The 23,267-nt window shown below is 38.4% G+C and overlaps 1 protein-coding gene across 3 annotated transcripts in view; it reads left to right on the forward strand.

The window, feature by feature from the left end:
* The window catches only part of TEK (TEK receptor tyrosine kinase), a 38,936-nt gene that overhangs the window by 3,358 nt on the left and 12,311 nt on the right, over window positions 1–23,267 (forward strand). For all 3 annotated transcript variants that reach the window (XM_041486287.1, XM_041486288.1, XM_041486289.1), the window contains exons 2-11: window positions 8,769–9,080; window positions 14,291–14,401; window positions 17,561–17,713; window positions 18,592–18,723; window positions 19,866–20,006; window positions 20,204–20,332; window positions 21,026–21,180; window positions 21,438–21,579; window positions 21,960–22,121; window positions 22,929–23,063. In XM_041486287.1, the coding sequence (XP_041342221.1) occupies window positions 8,769–9,080; window positions 14,291–14,401; window positions 17,561–17,713; window positions 18,592–18,723; window positions 19,866–20,006; window positions 20,204–20,332; window positions 21,026–21,180; window positions 21,438–21,579; window positions 21,960–22,121; window positions 22,929–23,063 (1,572 nt within the window). The remainder of the gene's footprint in view (window positions 1–8,768; window positions 9,081–14,290; window positions 14,402–17,560; window positions 17,714–18,591; window positions 18,724–19,865; window positions 20,007–20,203; window positions 20,333–21,025; window positions 21,181–21,437; window positions 21,580–21,959; window positions 22,122–22,928; window positions 23,064–23,267) is intronic.

The raw sequence follows: 23,267 nt of genomic DNA on the forward strand, positions 1-23,267 counted from the left end.
GCCTGTGACACTGAACAAGAATGTCATTCTTCCCACAATTAAAGGGACTAGGCCTCTGTGAGCATCTTCAAATAGCTGTCAGATCAAAGTGACAGCTGAACTTCAGTGTGTCGTGTGGCTGAATGCTGGAGTTTTGAACCTTCCACAAAGAAATGGAGGAAAACCACTTCTGACCTTTCAATAGCAAGTATTTCATAACTACAACTGTGAGGTTTTAATATCAGGTATTTGTCACATGACCAGACATTACACTGATGCACAACCTTTCTGACGCCTAAATTATCCAACTAGTAATGTGAATTAGAGGAATTTTAAACAAATTCATATTTTGTTCCTGAAGTGTATGTGATTTGTGAGACACTGAAATTGCATCTACCTTCCATACTGTTCCTGGTTCACACCTACTGAGATGCAGAGTAGCTCTCGGGAAGCTTGTGTTCCCAAAAGTAATTTCAACAGCTGGGAGTCGTCAGGAGTGAAAAGGCATTACATCAGGACCAAAGGAATCAGCTCTGAAAGGGTGAAATGAAGCCACACCACATTTCTAAATGTTAACATATGCTATTGTTTTAGATACAATTTTCATATATAGATGCCTGAACATACATGTACTGTATGGTTTTTATACTTAGTCATAATTAAGATGGGTAGATGACTTTTTTGCTGAATTTTCATTTAAGGGAAAACTGAAGCCGTAATATTTTGCACAGATTGTCTGGTACCCACAAGATTTTTATCTGGAAGGCTTTTGTGTACAAGAGGGAGAATAGAAGTCATAGATACTGACTGTCACTGAACAGCTGTCTCTAGGGCAGGGGAGATGCAGTTGGGCCTTCATGTGCTGACAGTGAGAATTACCTGGGCTGGAAACTGACTCTGTATCAGTCACATGCACAAGCATGCTTGCCCTAGACCCATCTCTTAAACAAACAAAAAACCCCTGTTCAGCTGTCTTGGAAGACCAAGAAGTCATGGAGGTATGAAAGGCAGGCACAGGAGCAATGAACCAAAATGGATGCACCTACTACTTGTGTGAAACTGATTTAGTTCCCTGACCAGGTCCCTCTGTAAGATCTATCTGGGAGTGGAGGGATGAAAATCTTGGAGAATCTGCAGCAGAGAACTGCCCTCCAAAGACAGTCTCTATCCTGTACTGGGTAGGTTGTACTTGGGATGCTGCTCCACTGTGGTTTCAGTGGAGGCACACAGCAAAGAATAATCCATGTCTAAAAGAGAGAATTTCCTATAAGGAATTTAAAATGGTGAATATTTATATTATTGATTTGATAACTGTTCTCCAACTGTTAAACAAGAGTCATATCTTAAAGAAGTTAAAATGTATCAAAATACATTTTGTAATTCATCACTTGGAACCATTGATCTCTTTATGATGTAAAGATATTTTTTAGGCATTTGCTATGTTCTGAAAGGATTTTTGAAAGATACATTTACAAATGACATTTCCCTTTTCAGAAATGTAAACTTTTTACTTCAAGGCTGGTATTATTTTCTTGATTGCTATTTATTTTTTTTGCGCTGTCAGTGTGACTAATGAAGTGGTTTAGTTAATTTCTCCTTTGGAGTATAACAAACCTTCCTTGACAATGCAGTTCTAACTGCACTTCTGATTGTGCTGATGATTTTCCCTTGTGTTATTTCCTGTTCATCACAGACAAGCAACTGGTCAGGGTCCTTGGCCTCCTTAGTCACAAAATGTGCTTAGCACCAGAAACACCTCCCAGCTACTTTAGTCAGAAAAATCAGTAAATGGCAAAGTGAGGATGCCCTTCTGTAAAGGCAAGAGCATGTTAGAATATGTTCTCCCAGCAGTCAGTGCTCACAGACAGCCAATCTTATGCTTATTTTATGCACTGACTAATTGTTTACCTGTGTTATTTTACCTACTTCAGCTTGGCACACTTGCAGTACAAATACAAGCTTCATAATGCAACTGACAAGGGCAGCCTTGTTATGAACATATTTATTTTGATGTGCACATACACTCTTGATGATATGATACCCATATTTTGCTGGCTGCAAATCCAACCAGATGCACCTGGACTACAATCCTGTCCTACTGGAGCTTTCCCATGTTCTTCAGCCTCTTTCAACATTTTCAGCATTACCTGGCATACTATCAGCTTGTTATTCAAATAGCCATTGGTGCTGCTATGTTGTTTCCCATTTTACTCACTTGTGGTCAACCAGGCCTAAGGAGAAATCATGACAAACCATGTTTTGGTTTTTTTCTTGTGTTTTGGTTACACACACACACACACACACAGAGAAATATATTTCAGCACGGCTTCTCCCCTGGAAACCCCAACAAAGCTGCAGCACTGTTTCTCTTCCGGCTTTTTCATCTTGAAAGGTTGTTTTGACAGGTTGTGAAACAACAGACATGCAGAGAAAAAAAGAAGGCAGTGGTATTTCCTTCAGCTGCACCAGAAGTACCCAAAGGCAGATGAGCAGATACCAAGATAGGCAGCCCTTATAGCTTTGAAACTATTTTGTTTTTCAGACACGTGCTCTGGTGTTCCCACTACTGGTAGGTACCATAGTGATAGCCTGTCAGTAATTTTTCATCTCTTATTAGTTTCACAATACCTTCCCCCCACAAATAGTGCCCTATTTCTAAGGGCAAGTGGTTTTGGTATTGGAACGGTCAAGCATCACACAGGTGCACAGTAGCATCATGTAAAACAAAATAACAAGATTCTTTAATAAACAACAAAAAAGGTTTTATTGGGAAACCTGGTTGTTAGCTCATTTATCAGATGTTTTCCAGGAGCATTTCTGTCTTTTTTTCACCCCTATTGTTCCAGTTCTAGGGCAGAGAATCTTACTCTCTTTGGACAGTAATAACTTCAGCCTTGTTTTCCTGTGGAGGAGTGAGCTGTCAGAAGATAATCTGACTCACTGGGAGAAATTACCTGAGCTGCTGCTATCTTTGCATTCCAGATAACATTTCCAGGACATTTAAAGATCACTGAACCCATAAAATGAATGCATGGTTTGGAAGCCCCCCAGATTATTTCCTTTTTTGAGAATGAACCAAAAATAATATAAGTGTTGAGAGCCCAAGAAAACCCATCCAAAATTGCCAGATTCTGGTTTGGTGCCAGATTCTGGTTCTACTCTTCCTATGAAAATTATGCCCTTCAGTTAATGTTTTGGGTTAGTTTCTGACTGGCTTTAATATTAAGTAAGGAGTACTTAATTTTTTTCTTTTTGGAAGAGGAGAGCTGTTGATTTGGTCTCTATTTTATTTATTTCTTCATATGTAATTTGCATTGTTTTCAGCATGATTATCTCACACGTTGTCTAGTTAATTAATTTTTTTTAAATCATTGTTTATTCAGTACTTCCCCAAGAATTAATCAAATGCTATACTTCCTCAGCAAAATTGCTTGTGTGCCTGCCATTTATATTTCTAAATAGATTAATTTCATTCTTTTAATCTGATACATGGTTTTATACCAAAAAATAAGACTGGAAAGGGTACAGCTGAAGCTATAACTACAAAACAGGACACAATGAGAAATACTGAGGTTTAGGCTATTTAGCAAGTTGGGTTTGTTCTAAATCAAAACCTTATTATTTCAAGCAGATGGAGTGCTCATTTTTATATTTTAAGAAACTTGCAGGAAGAAGGGTTGATGACTTAAAAGTTTGGGACATACATTTTCACCAGTCTCTAAAGTATTTTTAAATCCTGCAGTGAGTGTCATATGCAACTGACTATTTCACTTTCAGCATAACACAAAACTAAGCACACATTCTACTTTTTCCCCACCAATATAGTATCTATATGTTTTACATTCCTGTTTCCAGATGCCTAATAGCAGGAATAATTTGTTTTCCAAGCAATAACAGTAAAAAAAAAAAAAAAAAAAAACAAACAAAAACAAACAAAAAAAAAACTACATAAGCATTACATATTACATCTATTCTCTGCTTCACGTGGTGAAAAATGGAGTGGAATTTACTGTAATTTTCTGCCCTTTCATATTCTCTTAAATAATTAGTACTTTAAAAATATCAACCTTTCTGCTTACCTCTACAACAGATCTTCACCTTGATCTGTTACACTCCAAATACCAGGAGGAAGACTTCCTCCTTATAGTAATTTCAAGCAATCAGTAATAAAGCTCTACAAATATAAGGAAATAAATATATCTTTAGGTGTGTAATGTCTAAATAGTTTCTTTGCTTCTGCTACCAATCATTATTAACAACTAAAGCCTTCCTCAGAAGTTTGAATTCTCAATACCCCTTGCAAATATGATCTGTATCCATATTATATGGGCTTTGAAGGACAGTGAGGTGTGGTTACCCTGTGATGGAGCTGACAACTCTGGCTGCTTGCTGTGGAAGAGGAGCATAAGCCATTGTGTTGAACATTTTTTCCAAATAACAGATAACTTTGCAAAGGCCTCACACTAGATAGAAAGTGCCTAGAATTTTCCCATGTTTTCCTGGAGAGAAGACAAGGGTTAACAGTGGAAATCTGGAAGTATATGGACTGTCAGAGGAAAGGACAAATCAAGATTTTTGTTAATTTGTTGATTTTGTTGAACTAAGAGTTGCTTTGTGTACTCATCTGTGGCGTTAAACTATCTCAACTCAAGATTGCCACATTTACTCATGAATCCTAGTATCTTGCACCAATAATGACCTAGAGCAGTGATATTTTAATCTCTATCACAGACTCACTTGCTCTTTGAGTAGAACTATGTCTGGGATGTGTTCTGGGGAATTTCTGAGAACTGTTTCTTTGGGCTGATCCTAGCCGAGTTTTGCTGGTGCAATGCAGCACAGAAAATATGATGGCTGTGCCTGTATAAATGGCATTTTGGTAGGGAATAAGAACACACAGACACAGCATGACAAATTTATTCTCTGTCTAGCACAAATTCTGCAGTTGAATATCATAAAATCATAAAATAATTTGAGTTGGAAGGGACCTTTTTAAGGTCATCTAGTTCCAATCTCACTCCTATGGACAGGGACACGTTCATTTAGACCTGGCTGCTCCATCCTGCCTGGCCTTGAACACTTCCAGGGTTGAAGTATCCACAACTTCTCTGGATAACCTGTTCTAGCCATTCACCTCCCTCATTGTGAAAAATTCCTTCCTTATATCTAAATTGACCCTCCTGTTGTTTCAAGGCATTACCCCTTATTCCATCACTACATGCCCTTGACAAATTCCCTCTCCAACTTTCTTGTAGCCCTTTTAGGAACCGGAAGGTGCTATAAGGTCTCCCTGGAGTCATCTCTTCCCCATGCTGAATAATCCCAACTCTCACAGCCTTTCCTCATAGGAGAGGTGCTCCAGCACCCCATCATCTACATAGCCTCTTGTGGACCTGTTTCTGCAGGTCTATGTCCTTCCTGCGTTGGGACCCCAGAGCTGGATGCAGGGTTCCCCTCTTGCCAGACCAGAGGGGCAGAATCCCCTCTCTTGCCCTGCTGGCTGAGCTGCTTTGGATGCAGCACAGGATACAATTAGCTCTCTGGGTGGCAGAAATTTGTACTGGAAAAGCTGGGAAATGTACAGCTGAGTGTCACCCAGCAAGGTGGAGGACAATCCTGTAATTTGGAGTGTGCCAAGAGGAACTGTAAGCCTTTCCCTCCATTTATTTTGCTGTCTGGGCTATAGTCAGTGTGCTGTTATTTAAGCTTCTATAGAGGATGACATTTTCACTGTGCTGGAAAGACCCAAAGCACGGAATCACAGTGAGTGATGTGTCAAAAATACTTGGCAATGGGTCTTCTTTGCATGGTATTTCCCATTTACAGCATTAGCCTTCTGCAAGTGCTTTCTCTTCTCAAAATCTATTTGCACACACAGCAAATTGCCTTCCTGATAAGGTCTCTTCTTCGAGGACCAGGGCAGGAGTGAAAGGACTTTTTCAAGGCAGCAGAGAGGATTGTCCCTGCTGCTGAGATAGGCTGCTTCCTGTCTCTATTTTCTGTGCTTTTCTCAGAGCTAAATTCTGTTGCCTTATTTGGTTCTTACATACTCAAAACCTTCATTAACATCTAGGACATGTTTTACCTAAATTTTGCCAGACTAGATAAGTTCCTTTCTAGCAAGAACAGTTGGATTATTTGAAATTGCATTATCATAAACAGATGCTGTATGAATCCCCACCCAGTGGAGTCAAAGAAAACATTGCTATCACCTCCAAGGCCTTATATTTCTAAAATGCCTTTTTTTTTTTTTTCCTTTTTCAAATTATATCTGAAGCATAACTTTTATTGGTGCAAAACTTTCAATATTTTAATTTATGCTTGCAGTATATTCCAGCTATGAAACCTTAGCTGCAAAGTCATGCAAAGTCATGTTTGACGTATAATTCCATACTTACACATAGATATAAATTCCTTTTAGAGGCAGAAAATTCTTTTATGTTTCTCTGGGAAGAAACTCTATCTGTGTTCTGTCTGCCTCATTGAGGTGTCTGGGCTACCCTGTAGTGTTTAATATGACAAAAAGCCACCTATCTTTAGAGAGTGAATCAGAACACTATCCGTGGCTAGATTTTGATTCACCCAGAATATTCTCAAGTTTAAAAAAGCAATATGTCTACTTGTTCTACACCTTTATTGCATGAATTTACTACAAGGAAATAAATATGCAGCAAATAGCCTGAATTTGGTAGAATGTTGCTTTCTATATGGATCAAAGGCAGCATGAAAGCTTGTCCTCAAAATTCGGGCTTCTCCTACTGTTATTTCTCAGAGTATTAACAGGTTGAGAAGAAGGGGAGGAAAAAGGTGTTATTTTCACCTTTCAGTCTTTGGTGGAAGTCAGAGGAAAGGACAAATGCTAGGGAAAATGGAAGTGGAGCCCTGGATGACCAGCTGTCCCTCTGAAGAACACCAGCCCTTGGGCCCACACCTTTGTGTTGGAAAGGCAGCTGTAGCTCTGTGCCCTGTGGGTGCCAGGCAGAAAGAATATTTCCCTTCCAGTCTGTAACACTGGGCCTGACCTCATTCATGACCTCAATCATGTCAAGTCACAGAACTTGAATCCAGATTTGATTCTGAGTTTCGCAAAATTTGCAGAAACCAGGATCTTGCAGTTTGTGATTTTAAGAATATTTTTACCTGACGGTTAATCCTTGCTGATCTAAACTGAAGCTGCTGGCAGTGCTGGTAATTGTTGAGCTATATTGGCCTTTGGCTGATGCATCACATCCATAGTAAAAGCACAAATGTTCCTCATATAAAACTAATGTTGATTATTGAGACAAATGTCCCATAAAATTAATTTGGCCTCATTTCTATCATATACCTCTTTAACTTTGTTCAAACGTTTGCAATGTGCAGCAGGATGAACTGACTTTACTGACCTGCATGTTTATGCAATATTTACTTTAATGTTCGTTTCAACATTTCCAGAAGGTTTCATTCCTCCATTATGTAACTGCAGATTATCTGGGCTGGCACATGAAAGGGTGGTGGCTGTGGAAGGCTGGCTGGGTGTGGTGAGTGTCAGTGTGCTGTCAAGATACTTCAGTCCCCAGAGTGGTTGCTTGCACTGAAAGCAGAGGAGGACCTCCTCCCTTGGCCCAGAGCACTGCAGAGACACACGCAAAGAGTGCAGTCAGCACTGCGTCCTTTTGACCTTCCTTATCTAAGACTATACCCCTTCCTTCCCATCAGAGAACATTTGGAAGCTGACCGGCACTAAATATTAGGTCTCTCTATGTAAATACAAAATATATTTGTATCCAAATCAGGAAAATAGATGTGATGAATAAAAGAAATCAGTTATTCTTCCTGTTTCAGCTGGAAAAAATGTTAGTGTTTCCCTTCTCCTTACCCTGAACTTAAAAAATAAAGGGAAACACCTATTATTTGCCAATTGCTCATTATAGGAGAGCTGAATTTCCCTTCAACTATGCACATTAAAACAGCTAAAACTGTGTCACTCTGCTAGAGGATATTTTAATTAGGCTTGTATCACTCATTTTCCAAGAAACTTTCACCTCTATGTGCTTCTGGCAGTCCTATTGATCAAAAGAAACAATTTTGAGTGATTTAAACCTGACGTCACTTAACTAGTGGTGCCGACTTGCTCTTTGTTTTTGAATAAGTAGCTTTGTGCCATGGGTCTTGCCAGTGTCTGTTAGGGCTTCAAATATTTAATGTGATTGACTATAAAATCATAACATTCATAAAATTCAGTCGAAATTCATAAAACAGATGCAAAAAAATACCCCAAGTATTCAAAGTACTACCATCTCCTATAACTGGAGTCATAATTGCTTTACATCAGTTCATATGTACTAAATTCAGGTAAAGGAGATTGAGGAAACACTATTAAATTGACAACCCGATCATCTACCAATTCTGATACCAGAAAAGCACCATAATTGAGGATTTATGTGCATGTCTAGCTGTACATGGATCTATCTGCTTTGGCAACCTGTGGTTTTCCTTGGGCTTCTACAACAGCTCTTAAAAGAAATTCAACATGTTTGCAAGACTTACAGCCTTTTCTAAGAAGAGCAAATTCCATCTGTTTGTGTCATAAAAAATAAGTCCTCAAGCCATTGTAGCAGAATACTTAATCTGTGTTCATCCAGTTTTGCATGAACGCTGTGCACGGCACCAGCCAGAGAAACCCTGAGCACTGGGTGGGTGACACAGCTGACCTGGTGATTTGATTGGCCACATCAAATTCTGCAGTAAATTGTTTTTTCATTAGATTTTTTTTTTTTTTTTTTTTTTTTTTTTTTTTTTTTTTTTAGGTAAAGTAGAAGCAGCACTGGACCTTATACTGATCAATTCCTTCCCTCTGGTGGGCAACTCTGAGACATCACTTATATGTGTCACTTCCAAATGGCGTTCCCGTGAGTCTATCACGATAGGCCGGGACCAGGAGGATGTGGCAAACCAGCACCGAGAACCACTGGAAGTTAATGAAGATTCCAAGAGAGCAGCAGCCAAAACAGTGGTGTGGAAGAGGGAACAGGCCAGTGAAACTATTGGAGCATATTACTGTGAAGGGAAACTCAAGGAGGAGGTGACAAGGATACATACCATGAAGATGCCCCTGGGAGGTACAGTATGGTGGTCAGATCTGAATTTGCCATGGCACTGCTATCAGACTGGCAGCTACTCCTGGTTGACACAAGTGGGCACAAACATGGTCCCAGACCAGGCAAGGCAGTCCTGAGTCAATAAAAATGAACTTGGTTAAAGGCCGTTTTTTTTTTTTTTCTACAGTGCAGAGAAACTGGTTGGTACTAGGTGCTAGTCATTTCCTTGGGGAAGTTAGTCAGACATCTGTAAGTATTCTGCCTGCATCTGGCTACTGTCAGGAGCACAAAGTCAGCAATTAAAGTGGCCTCACTGACCCCATGGAATAACACATGGAATAATACACATGGAATAACTCCTGCACTGGGTTTCTTGTATCCCAGACACTTGATTTCAAACACGCTTCCATTTTAAAAGTTTGACAGGTCTGAGATGTAGATAGCTAAGCATCACTTTTCTATCTATCTTAAGTAAAGATTATTGTTGTTTCTGGGCAACCTGAGGCCAGAAAGTAATTGCCTTGCATAAGGTTTAGTAAAACTACAGATCAGCAACACTGATCTGATCTGGACTGGAAGTCCAGAGAGCTTTTCCAAAATCTGAGAAGGTTATTCACAAAAATCCACTACAGATTTCACTATTCATTTTATTTTACAATAGTAAAAGCAAATGCACAGGGATGTAGTGGGACAAGAAGGTGAGATTTCTAAGGTCCATTAAATGGCATTTCCGTGTGTTCAAAATTTCTCTTGTTTCTGGACATCATTAGACTTCTGGGACAATTTCCAAATCAGAGATCACCATCAACTACAGAAAGGCACAAGAAATTTTGAGCAATTTTCTGCAGCCAATCACATTTTCAAAACTGAAGATAATTTAAAATAGATTTTACTGCACTGCTAATGTTTTGTGCCATGGCAACTGGTCTGCAAGGACACTTGACAATTTTAATCTTTCTTCATAAGATTTTAGTAAGAGCAATTTTTGTTGTAGTATCTCCTGAATTTACATAACAAATTTGTAATAGGAGATTTTTTTCATTTGTAAGAGCTGCAGCCAGTGTCTATTATTATTTCTTTGAACATGAGCAGCTTGGCAGCAAGCTAAGTAAGACATATACATTTTTCTTTGGTTTATGTTTTCTCTGACCAAATGTGGTTTTTGAAGGGTTGGATTGGTCACCAAGATCTGCAGATGCAGGCTGACAACTCCATTGTTTCAAAGGAGGGTGCAGTGAGGAGGAGATAAGATAATAGTCATGGAATGTCAATGTGACCCTGCCTGTGGCAGTCTGCCAGCAAGCTGAGCACATTTCTAGCTGTTGTAGAGCAACATGCCTGGGGGGAAGAATGTCTTCTGAATCCATCAGTTCTTTCCATTTGATATCTGTGGGCCTAGGAACAGAGAATTTTAAGTAACCAAATTCTGAAGTCTTCTTATGTGACAGATGTTGCTCTAAACAGAGGTATCATTCACACCAGTAGTTGGTAGGTTTCTTGGATTAATTTCTAGGCTTGAATACCCTTCTCAGATTTTCTCTGCAAAAGTTTTCACTAACGAAATTCAAACTAGCAAGTCCTCAGTGAAAGCATGTAATCTAATCAGATTAAATGGGTGAGAGAGGGGTACATCAGAAATTCTCATAGCTATTAAAGTGCACAGAAAGTGGAGAAAGAGGTTAAGGAAAGATTGTGGGGTTTGGCAAAGCATATGTATCTGGAAAACAGACCTTTTTCCGCTTAACTGTTGTTGTCTTCATAATTTTTAAAGGCAGAATATGTTTTTCAACAGCAAAAATTGAGTTGAAATGTGTAGTTTCCCATTGGAGATACCAAAGTCAAAGGAAGAAGCAGTAGTTCTGGAAACGCAGACACTCTTTTGCATCCTCCTGGAAAGAAGCTGGTGAAACTCTCACTAAGCATTAATCATTTGGTAGCCCTGCTGACTCAGTGGGAACTCCCATCTCCCTGATTATATACCTGTTATCAAATATGAACATACAGTGAAGAATTTTGCTGTGTAGTATAGAAACAGGTTCATTTTCCTGATTTATTTTACCATCTGCTATTCTGAAAGTAACAAGTCCATTCTCCTGAATTCTTTATACTGAAACATTCTAGTTACACATGTAATATTCATACATGCAATGTGAGGGAACAGTTTATGCTTTATCTTCTTATGGGGATTGATCCTTATTCTGTATAAGTACACATCTCTACAATAAAACACCACAGAGTGTTCTCCTTCTAGTCAAATACAATTTATTCAATTTCTATACACAATAAATGTTTATTTTCATATATGTAATTGAGTTTTCCCCACAGAAACTCAACCACAGAGCTGTCAAAGGGACAATAATGGAAATGCTAGCAGTGGAGCAATATGGCACTTGTCCTGCAGCTCAGTTCATTATGTCTCTATAAGGAATTGGCACACTTGAGATGTGAAATCATGAAATACAAGTCACAATCTAAAAATACACTGGAGCTGAGCCCAACAGGGAGTGTGCATTCCTTTCCATTGCAACAATACCCTGTAGAAAAGTCTTGTGGTTTAGCCTAACATGCAAAGAAAAGTAGATTGGAATAAAAAAGGTCAATATCTTGTTGAAACAATTAGCATTGTCTCACTAAATTTGGTCCAGAAAGGACTGCAACTAAACCCCTTAGGATCATTTGTAGTTAACAATTAATTTTTTGCAAAAGCTGTTGGATTATTTTTTTTTCTTAAATAGATAATGATTTTTCACCATGCATTTGTTACTAATAAATAACTTCTAACTTGGGAGCTGACAGTAAGTTGGAATTGCTTTCAGGTTTTGTTGCCTGTTTCTAATGAAAACTTAGTTCATTATTCTTTATTAGTATTTTCTGTTTTTCTAAGATGTAAGTGTAGATACCAGTGTTTAGGTAAAATGCATGTACTTAGTGTGAAGCAGGAAGACCCCTGCTGAAATCAATTGTATATAACTTACAAAGGAATGAAAACGTGTGGCAGAGTCTCAGAGCGTAACCACTAGAGCTGTGCAGGGGATGGAAATTCCATTCTGCAAAGAATTGTGTGTTTTCTATAGTTTTCTTTTTTTCAACTGTAAATGAAACATTAAAATATTAAAATTTTCAAGGAAATAATATCCAAGGAGAGAAGCTGGCTTGGATTGATAAAAATGGCTTCATTCTTGCTCAAATTTTCATTCTTTAATTTTACATCATGTGATACAAACATTTTGATTTTTAATTCAAATTCTATTTTGTAATGAAAACATCAAAGTGTTCTTTCTTTTATTGCAAAAATATAATCCTTTTTACTCCTTCAGATTTTATATATATAAATCTATATAAATAATGTTGTGGAGGTATTGACAGAATATCTACCTCATACAAACTTTGATATAGCATCTGTCTGCTCATTTTTTGCAGCTCTGTTACATATAAAATATGACAGAAAGTTACTTCATAATTTTTTTCTCTGCTTTCTGATCCTATCTCCGTGCATTTCTTTCCCACCAAATTTTAGCCAGCCATAAGCTCCAAATTCTTTTTCTCGAACTGTTGCTATGAACCAAAGGATATTTTATTGACAGTTTTGTAAAAATGAACCAAGAAAGGAGGCATGATTCTAGATAAAGGGCAATTTTTAAAATTAATTAGTTGTCTAACAGTTTGCATTAACTTGTATCTATGCTCCTTTAAAAATATTTGCTGTGAAATAAACATTTTCTGTGAAAATATTTGCTGTGAAATGGAACCTCTGAAAATGCAGAGCTTCTAGGATCATGAATGGGTCTTCAAGGATTCCTTTCAGCTGAAACTCTGACTTTATGTCAGAAAAGTCCCATTCACCTGGCTGGGGAGGCAGGTGGCAGCAGAAGGAAAAACAAAGGTAGGTGGAGTTGCATGGAGGAATTTGCATAGGAGGAACCCTTAGGGCTAAAAAACTTCAAATCTAGAAAGAGCAAAGGGATTGGTTTAAATCAATGCATCATTCCTCTGAATGCTCTAAAAGGGAAAGTACAAAGGTATCAAATTCTCTGTCAGGTAAGGAGCTTGATAGTTAGGATGTCTAATAATTTGGCTGATTCTGGAAGAGGTTTTTTTTTTTCCACAGAACATATAAACAATAGTATGGCATAAACCCTCAGAGCTAAAAATGGCCTGAAAACCTGAATTTGTCATCAAAACACTTCACAACTTTCCCTTTGAATTTTCCAAGTAAATGAAAGGAAGCATCCTTAACTTCTAACTTGTTTCAATGTAATGTGGTAATTAAAATTACCATTTCACTAGTTTCATTTAAACTGCCATTTCAAGAAAGACCTATTTCTTGAGTTTTTTCTGTCCCTTCCCCATTTATCTTGTGATGTACTGATAAGAAATAGACAGAAATGTTGGGAAAATCATTTTATCTAGCGCTTTCTTTGTTGTTTAAATCAAGATCTACAAACAAATGTATAAAAGTTCCTTTCTGTTTAAGCAAGAAAATGAATTTCAATTTCCCTGCTGGAAAACTGGCTGATCTATACCAGTCTCTCACATAGAATTTTTATTTTCACTAAGCCATATTTTCAGGTGAGACTATTTTGGTAAAATACCACAGCCAGTGAATATGAATTTTTCCTTTGGTTCTTAGTGCAACCCAACACTCTCTGTATTTCCAGAATTTGGTGAACTAACACAAACACGGACCTACTACATCCTACCTCACCTCCTCCTAGCCCTGAATGATTGTGGTCTCCTGAACTATCCACAGTTCTGCATTATAAAGCTTAAGTAGAAGAGAACTTAAATCACCTTAGGTATTTATTTGCCAGTGACGGCTTGTTCCATACAATAGAATTTCCAGTACTTTTTCCAGTCTGCTTTAAAAATGTCTTAAGAGATGAAGGAACTTTGGAATGTGTTTCACAGCCAGTTGGAGTTCCTAGTTAGAAACTGTTTCCAGTCAGCCAGAAGCCAATTATTTTTTTCATGCCTCAGATTCTAGTGGCATTCTGTTGTTTTGGGGTACAGGCAAGTCCTCTGTTTTGGCCAAAACACAGGCTGAGGCTGCTGATGGTAGAGAATCACTTTATTCTCTAAAGAAATTGAGGTGTCAAAATCTGAGTGAGGCTCATGCTGCAAGCAATTCTGAGCTACCAGGGCAGAGGCCAGATAGAGACAGTAACTGCTGCCTCTATTAAATAGTGAATAGTAAATAGTAACTGCTATTTATCACATACTTCTGTTTTCAGCTTCCTTCCACCCAGTGGCATTGACTGTTACAGCAAATAAGGGAGAGCATGTGAACATCTCCTTCATCAGAATGGCATCAAAAGAGGAAGATGCAGTGATCTACAAGAATGGTATTGAATCTTTCTTGTCTTTTCTCTTTCTGCTATAATTATTTTAGCTGAGGGCCAAGTAAGTCTTTTAAAGTTATGGCTGCTGATGCCCATGCTATGCAGCTGTAGCAGGCACTATTCCTCATACATTTAGTGTTTCCTAAAGGGGTGATTTTCCATATTCAATATGTTGATCTGACCTGTTTCTCTTCCACCAGAATGTCCAATCCTCTGTTTATGTCTCTGCTTTGTTTTTTGTTTTCATTTTTAATTTCCTTCTACATCCCTTCATGTATTCAGGTTGTTTGATTTTCTTTCTGGGCCACTGTGAAAGCCCAGTTAGAGTATCTTGCATTTCTGCAGTTTTTCAAGTGACACTTTTCATTCTTCAGAATTCTTGCCTTCCATGATGACCTTCAAGCTAAGAAATTAATCACCAGTACTCTGCTATTAGAAAGAAAAAATTGTAAACAAAATCTAGTTCTTATTTCATTCAACTACAAAAGTTAGTCAGATTGTAAATTTTGTAATTTTGTAACACCTACTCTTCTATCTAGCATGGCACCTAAATGACAGGTAATCACTGTTCAGCTGTGTGTTGCTCCTGCTTGATGCTTAGAAATATGTGCAGGTTGCTATCTACCTTCTGTAGAAAAATACTAAAAACAGAGGGCACTGTAACTCACAGTGCCTTCATAGTCAAATTGTTAAACCACAACAAATTATGATTGTGGGAAGCACATATAATGTTCTGCTCCATCTTTAACAGTCTAGCTTACAGTGAGCCACCAGGAAACAGGGAGTAAATAGAGCAGGATGAGGTAAAGAAGTGTCAATACACTGCCAAAGAACTCATGCAGCCTCAACCCCTGTTACTGATTACCTGGAGCACTTCAAGAGGCTGGAAGAGTTAAATAGGTAAAAGTTGTCTTTTAAAGAGGCAAAGTAGCCTTTCACAAATACCTGTTTCTTTGCACTTCAGAGACTCAGCTACCTTAGGGCACAGCAGACAAGTTTGCCATCAGTTGTCATTACAGGTCCCTAGGAAAATTTTGTGATCTCCTGTCACCAGTTTCTCAGAAAATAACCAGATGGGATGTTGGAGCAGGACTGCTTACATCATGGTACTCCCTCAGCTGTGATTTGATCTGGAAATTCAGTAAAAAAATCTCAGATTGTCTCTGGATGTTAGGTCAAGTTTTTCAGCTGAGGTTGATGTTGAAACAACATTTCTAAGAAGTCCTCGTACAGCAGCTGGAAATGAAGAGAAAAGGCTTCTCTTACTATATTTAGCTGTTGCAGTCTTTCACTTCAGTTGTTTCAGGTACTGCTTCCCCCTTACAGAATCTCACAATGGCTGTCTAGACAATGAAATGGTTCTGCTAAACAGGGTTGCTTTAAGACATTGGCATAACATCTTGGGAAACAAGTCATAAGAAACGAGCCTTGCTTAACAGACTGTAAGCATAAGGCTTTCTTATTGCTTTGTTGTCAAGTTTGTTATGCAGCTTGTAACTCAAAAGATACTAGAAAATGCCTCCATATTTTCAAAACAAATCCCTTTAATTATTTGTTCTTTTAATTTGGCCCTGTTTTCATGGAGAATGTTTGTCATGTTCTGTCATGGACTAAAGTGACCCACTGTCACAGTCTTTCTGCTGCTTTGGTTATGGTGCTTAGCAAAGTTTTACATTTCTAGGCTGCCTGAAATTTGACAACAGACAAATTGATAGTATATGTATGGTCAGAGACATCAGAGGTCCTGCCTGATGCCGTTTACCTTCTAAATAATTTAAGAAAAGTGAAAAAAGGGAAAAAGTTGTTGCATTTTCAGTGTGACTGTAAGGGAATGTAGAAGATGAGTTCAATTTGATTCATGAGAGTACCATTGGTAATAGTCTTTCAGCCATTTGAGCTTGTGAATCAAAACAGGATCAGACTGTCTGGGTTGTTAATGTGAGCAAGTGGGGATTTGCAGCCAGGAGACAAGAAGTCCAGAGGGACACTTCTATAGCAGCCTTCCAGTACTAATGGAGCTGAAGGAAACATAGAGTGGGACTTCTGACAGCGACAGGACAATGGGGAATGGCTTTAATTTGAAAAAAGGGTGTGTTTAGATCAGGTACAAGAAAGACACTTTTATATGTGAGCATAGTAAATTGCTGGAACAGGCTGTCCATAGAGGTGTTGGTTGCTCCATTCCTGCAAGTGTTCAAGGCCAGGCTGGATGGGGCCCTGAGAAACCTGATGCAAGGTGTCCCTGCCCATGGCATGGGGTTCAAAACTGGATGATCTTTCAGGGTCCTTCCAGCCCAAACTATTTTAGTGAGTGTCACACAGACATGCAGTGGTCACAAAATCACAGCTGTGCTATGTGGGTTATATTGGTGGATGACTTTGTTTGTACAGTGTGGATGAGCATGTGCACAAATATTTCAGTGAGATCTAGCTGGACCTGGTACCAACCTTCTGCAGCAGCCTTGCTCTAACAGACTGGAGTGAAAAGACTCCTGGGGGTCCTGAAGTTCAATGGATGCAGCTTCTCTTTGACAGCAACCAGTGTTCAAATGTTATTACTTGGTGATCCAGAGGGAGGGAAGAAGACCAAATACTATTGCCTTATTTAGCAATAAGCAATTTAGCAATGTATGACCAAGCACAACAAACTTAGAATAAAATAAAAATGGTCTGTAGAGAAAAAACCTGGAAGAAACAAAAAGGTGTTAAATCTGGGAAGAAAGAAAAAGCTATGCTGAGTTCTTCCTGCTTTCATCTCCTAAGTAAATCTTTGTGCTAGTCAGACTGAATTGGACCTGGTTGGCATTTGCTCTTCAACTCCAGCCACCCTAGAATCCTTGTGGATTGTTATCCCTTACTTCAGAAAAGACCAAGAAACAAAATGAACACTTTTAACCCCTAAGCTCTTATCAAAGCTGAATGTGAAGTTGTTTGTCCTGTTTATCTACTAAATCTCTTCAAGATTTCTCTTCCTTTTTACTTGCACTTCTCCAATTATGGAAAACCAGTGTATCTAGAGTTGTCAGAAAATTAATAATTAATAAAAAAAAAATTCTGCTGGTTAGCTTGCCCCAACTGTCCTTTAGTAACCAATGCAAGCTCATTTCTTTATTTAGAGGGTGAATGACGTCTGTCTGTGGTATCTGTGTGCTCCTTCCTCAGGCTCCTTTATCCACTCTGTGCCCAGGCATGAAGTGCCAGGAGAGCTGGAAGTCTCCTATCCTCAAGTTCAACCACAGGATGCAGGGGTTTACTCTGCCAGATATATAGGAGGAAACCTTTTTACTTCTGCTTACACGAGGCTTATTGTAAGACGTAAGTTCCATTAATATGTGGGGTTGATTAATAGTTAAAAGTCAAAATTAACCTGAAATGAAACATATTGTGCCCAAATAAGGACCAAAATCTTTCTTGACGCTTGCTGCTATCAGATTATGTCAGAAGAAAGTTTTACCCAAGGGCCTTTGGTACAAGCTGATATTGATGTCAACAACTGAGAGAGAAAAAACCACCCCATCAGATTTAAGCTGAGCTCATCTTAGCTCTTGCCAGGACAGCTAGCTCTTTTGCCAGCATCTCAGCTTTTCAAACACCACAAATGAATAAAGGAGATAATGCTTCACTGGGTCTCTCTGTTCTCTATGGTGGGCTATATCCAAACCACACTCAACCTAAGGTTCATAATCTTTAGCATACAGTATGATAACTTCACAAGCTACCTTAGTTTTAGTTAGCTCTTAAGGTTCACTTCCTACTGGATGAAAGAATGAGTTGGGATATTTTGCAATATGTATTTTATATACTTTGCTGCTCATGCTGCTATGTCCATCAGATATAAAGAAAATTCTATTCTGTTAACTTGGACAAAAATATAAAATTGATGTGAAAAAATAGATAGCTGTTCAAATATCTCACATTGTAGAGAAAATATTTATGATGGTAACACACATTTCATTCATGAATATCGACATGATAGTTCCAGATGTAGTGAATAAATAAATCTAATGCCACAAATTTGGATTTTGAACTTACTGCTACCTTGCTAACAGCAATGGTCCAGTTGGCTGGTGTGTGGGGTTCCATATAGACTGTACTTTTAGGTATTTTGCTGTTTGCTCTAAAAAGAATATTACAACTCGAAGGGTTAGTAAATAAGAAGACAACAAATATGTCATTATATTTTTCCACAAAAGGATGTGAAGCTGAGAAATGGGGCCCTTCCTGTAGCTTCCACTGCCCTTCCTGCACAAACAATGGCATTTGTCATGAAGATACTGGGGAATGCATCTGTCCTCCAGGTTTTATGGGAAAAACATGTGAGAAAGGTAAGTAAATAGTATTTTCAGCAATTGCTTATTAATTTGTTCTCAGTAAGAGAAATTGGCATATTATTGAGGGAAGCATCATATGTAGTGCCTGGTTTTACTCTTGAAAGCTGCAGCATTTACAGCTAGTGCTAGAGACAGGACAGAGTTGGGTGAGATTAATCCTGAATTCTGTTCTGGCTGTTGTTTCAGCTGTGATTTAATTTCTCTCTTTCTCTCTTCTCCTAGTAGAGATTATTTTGCTAGGGATGATGAATGTTTCCAACACTTCATGATCAATATGCACTTGGACAGTATGCCACCTAATATCCCCTAGGCTCCTTTTCTTACAAAAGGCTGGACCAGATGATCTTTTGAGGTCACTTCCAATCTGGGCCGTCTTATGACTTCCTTGAAATGAGTATGCTCAGTGCTGCTGACTAAGTGCATGGTAGTACAGGACATCTTAAGAATACATTGGCACAAGGAAATGTGCTAGAAATTCCCTGGCTGCTTCTGAAGAAGCTGCTACTGTGCTTACAGGGTGCTTTGTCTCTGTAGGGATAACAGCAGCGCATATCTGTTTGTGCCAATCTGTATTTGTGGCAAGTAGTTTGGATTCTGGAAAAATCAGAGTTGGCATCACATTGTTTTGATTTCTCCAAGCATCTTTTGGGTTCATTGCTAAATATGTATCCTTTTATTTGACTGGATTGCAGCACTGAAAATACTAGAGCTAAGCTGTTGGAATAGTTGGCGTTCAAATCACTCCAGCATAGCGCTGCTCTTATCATAGAAGCATCATCAGCGGATTCACATGCATTCACCACTAAGAATATTTGGGTTTCATGGCACTAATTGTCCATTTTACATTAGAAAGGCTCATAAACACAATTTATTGCTGAATCTGTGTCCCGTAGATCTAAAGCAAGGGTGCTTGGCTGACAGATTCTCACAGTGAGAAAACTGTTTCTGCTGCCTGTACTTGACTATTAGAACAGCTGTGACTTAAGTTGGTGTAGTTATTAATATCTTTGAATGATCAAAGTGCTATTTTTAATTTAAGTTCATGCTTTCTCTTGTCTAATGCAGTATCATTAGAAGCACTGCCTCTTTCATGGACAATGCCGTTGGGTTATTCTTTCCCTCTCTCCCTTCAACAGCTTGCGGAGCCAACACATTTGGCAAAACATGTGAAGAGACCTGTAAAGAAAATTATGGCTGCAGAAACTTTATGTTCTGTCTGCCAGATCCATATGGTTGTTCTTGTGCCACAGGATGGATGGGACTGGAATGTGATAAAGGTATAGTGAAAAAAAAAAAAAAATGGGGGGATCCTTAATGCTCTGCACACAGGAAATACAGAAGGGAACCAACAGAGAAGAGAAGTACATTATATATTTTACAGTCATGTGAAAAGTTTTTTTCTGTAATGAGACTGAAAAATACTGGAAGACATTTTCTAGCACCTTTGTACTAACTGCAACATATGTACTTGCAGAATGTAAACCTGGGTTTTATGGGCCAGATTGCAAACTCAAATGTAATTGCCACAATCGAGGAACATGCGACAGATTTAAGGGCTGCATCTGCTCCTTTGGATGGCATGGTCTGCAATGTGAAAAAAAAGGTAAAGTAAGGTACTAAATTGTTGTATTCTTGCTCCACCCACTACTTTCCAGGGGCGCAGACACTTCTGTACAGCCTCATTGCAGTACAGTATTTTTAGGCCTCTGACCTATATGTTGCATTTATTAAGATGATATCATTAGATTTTCAAGCTTTACTCTATAGGACTTGATTGATCTTAACCTTAAGCCCTGAGAGAAGCTGCACATCCAGCTTTTTGTATAAACTCATGGTTTTTTACCATTACCTACCTCTTAGTTGGCTGTATACATGCCTATACCATGAGCTGCATGACCTGAAATTGATAACTGAGACATTGAGACAACATCAGAGTTTAAAACTGCTCGGTCTCTCTGGGAGAAAGCTACGTTTACAAAGCTAACACACCTTGTCTCATTGGATTCAGGCAAGGTACTCCATAAGATGTACTCAGCATTTATTATTTTAGCTAGATAAATAAAGTGACAAATCCACTGCTGATTTGTGAAACTTTTCAAGAACAAAACCAAATAGGGAAATAAAGCTCTGATCCAACCAGACAAATTATACTGTTGCGATCTGTCTGGTCTTACAGTCAAAAGAGAGAGCAAGTATGAGGGAAGGCAGAACCAGACACCTACACTGCCTGCACACGTAAACCTGTCTTTTAAAATGTCTGTTGGAAGGGTGACATTATACTATATATCTTCTGTAGGTTCAGCAGATCTTTCGCCTCAGATAGTAAACTTACTAGATCCTGTGGAACTCAATTCTGGCGTCGAGTTCAAGCCATTTTGTATAGCAACAGGGATGCCGCTTCCTAAATCTGAAGAATTCAAACTCTTGAAGCAAGATGGAACTGTCCTGAGGGTAGGCTCCTGATCAATTGCTTTCTGCTATTTCTAATGTTTATATTGACTTTATCTGTAGTTAATGCATACTATGGTTTTCAAGCATAATATGAAATTTTGGTATTCTGGGATACCCCATGAACTTCTCAGCACATATGAAAATATGAAGTTGACCATTATAGATGCTTTTTATAGATATCACTAAACTCAAAGCATCATTGGAATACTCCAAAATGCCCAAATATTTCAGGTCCTGTACATCTTTTGTCATTTCAGCCTGATGAAATTTCTACCAGTAATCGTTCTGAAGCCATGTTTAGAATTAATCGAGTCCTACCTGGTGATACAGGAACTTGGGTTTGCAGTGTGCAGACAGTAGCAGGAATGGCAGAGAAACCATTTCAAGTTGCAGTCAAAGGTAAAAGCTTTCTTGAAGTGTCCTTGTCTCTCTAATTTTAAGCACAGCTTTATACTCCAGCATGTCTGATCTCTCTGTTCTCTGTGCTGCTGGAAAATGCCTGAATAAATATTTACAGTTGGAATATGAACAAAAACCCATTATAAGTAACATACTAATTATGTATATTGAAAGAATAAGTATGATGATAAGGTTTAGAAGAACACCCAAGGTTTTTTTTTTTTTAAATATCTTAACTGTCAGCTTTAGCTCATAAAGCCCCATCTATTTTATGAGAGTTTTGAAGAGCACCTATCATTTTCCTACAGATCTAGTAATAACCAGACTCTTACTGATATAGGGAGATAAAAGGTTAGTTTAACACATGCATTCTTGTTCAGTTCCTCCTGTGCCACAGTATGCCCCAAGACTGACAGACAGAGGACATAATTTTCTCATAATTGATATCAATGCTGAGTTACACAATGGAGATGGACCTGTTGTGTCAACAAAACTTCTGTACAAGCCAGCAAAACGTTATCAGTCCTGGATGTCTGTGGAAGGTAAGAGGATGTTCTTTAATTCCCTTAGAGACAAACTTCACCTACCAATTGAAACTCATGTGTTTCTGTTCTTGATTAGCCTCAAAAGACTCTACAGTGCATAGAAATTAAACCTTTTGTGACTGGATGTGTGACTGTTTATCACTACACATAATGTTCATGTAGATGTGTTACACCAACAGTTGTTGAAAGTGTATATTCACTTCAGGAACAAAAGGTTTTCCCCTTCTTCCTTAGGATTAATGCTGTACTCAGTATTGGAAGCAGCTGTTTCAAACTCCCATGTAAAAGGAAGATTTTTCAAAAGCAGTGGGCAGTATGGAGACATGCTGAGACATTTACCCTCTTGCATTGTGTTCATTGTGGCCCTAGTGAGACAAATAACTTACCAAAATATTTATCAGTAATGGTATAGGAAAATGAAACCTGCTTATGAGTTAGATGACCTCCTCCAGCTATGCTTTCAAATTTTATGCATAGCCTAAAATACTACAGGAAACATTAGAGGGCCTTTAACAACAGCTGTTACTAAATCAGTATAACCCAAGATCTGTGTACAGAAAGGACATTGACTAAGCAACCAGTATTGTTTTGTCCTGTAAGAATGGCAGGTGAAGCAACCTTTGGACTGGGTTGGAGCTCAACTTAAAAACAGTTATTTTATACTTCTAATTAGTTTTTCCTACTGGATCAAGAACAACAAAAAAAGGAGCCTGTGTATTTTACCTTGTATTTTCCAAACATTTTCTTCCATAACATATTTCAACATGGGCCTTGGCTTTACTTACTTTTGACTTCTATTGTCAGTAAAAGGCACAACTAAAAGACTGGACAATCTGGAACCTAAAACTGAGTATCAGTTCTGTGTTCAGCTGAGTCGTCAAGGGGAAGGTGGGGAAGGCCATCCCGGACCACAGGCCAGCTTCACAACAGCTGCACTTGGTAAGGGATCACCACGGCTTCTCACAAATGGGGTATTTCCACTCCTTTTCTCTGCTGTCTGTTCCCTGATCTCTGTCATAACACTTTCACTTGAGCAAAGAAAGTTGCACTTGAAAAGTTTGTAGAATCTTTCAAAAGAATCTCAGGCAAAGGGATATTAAAAAAAAAAAAAAAAAAAAAAAAAAAAAAAAAAGAGAAAAAAAA

This window comes from Pyrgilauda ruficollis, unplaced genomic scaffold (assembly GCF_017590135.1).
Source record: "Pyrgilauda ruficollis isolate IOZ18807 unplaced genomic scaffold, ASM1759013v1 scaffold75, whole genome shotgun sequence".
Taxonomy (NCBI): Eukaryota; Metazoa; Chordata; class Aves; order Passeriformes; family Passeridae; genus Pyrgilauda; species Pyrgilauda ruficollis.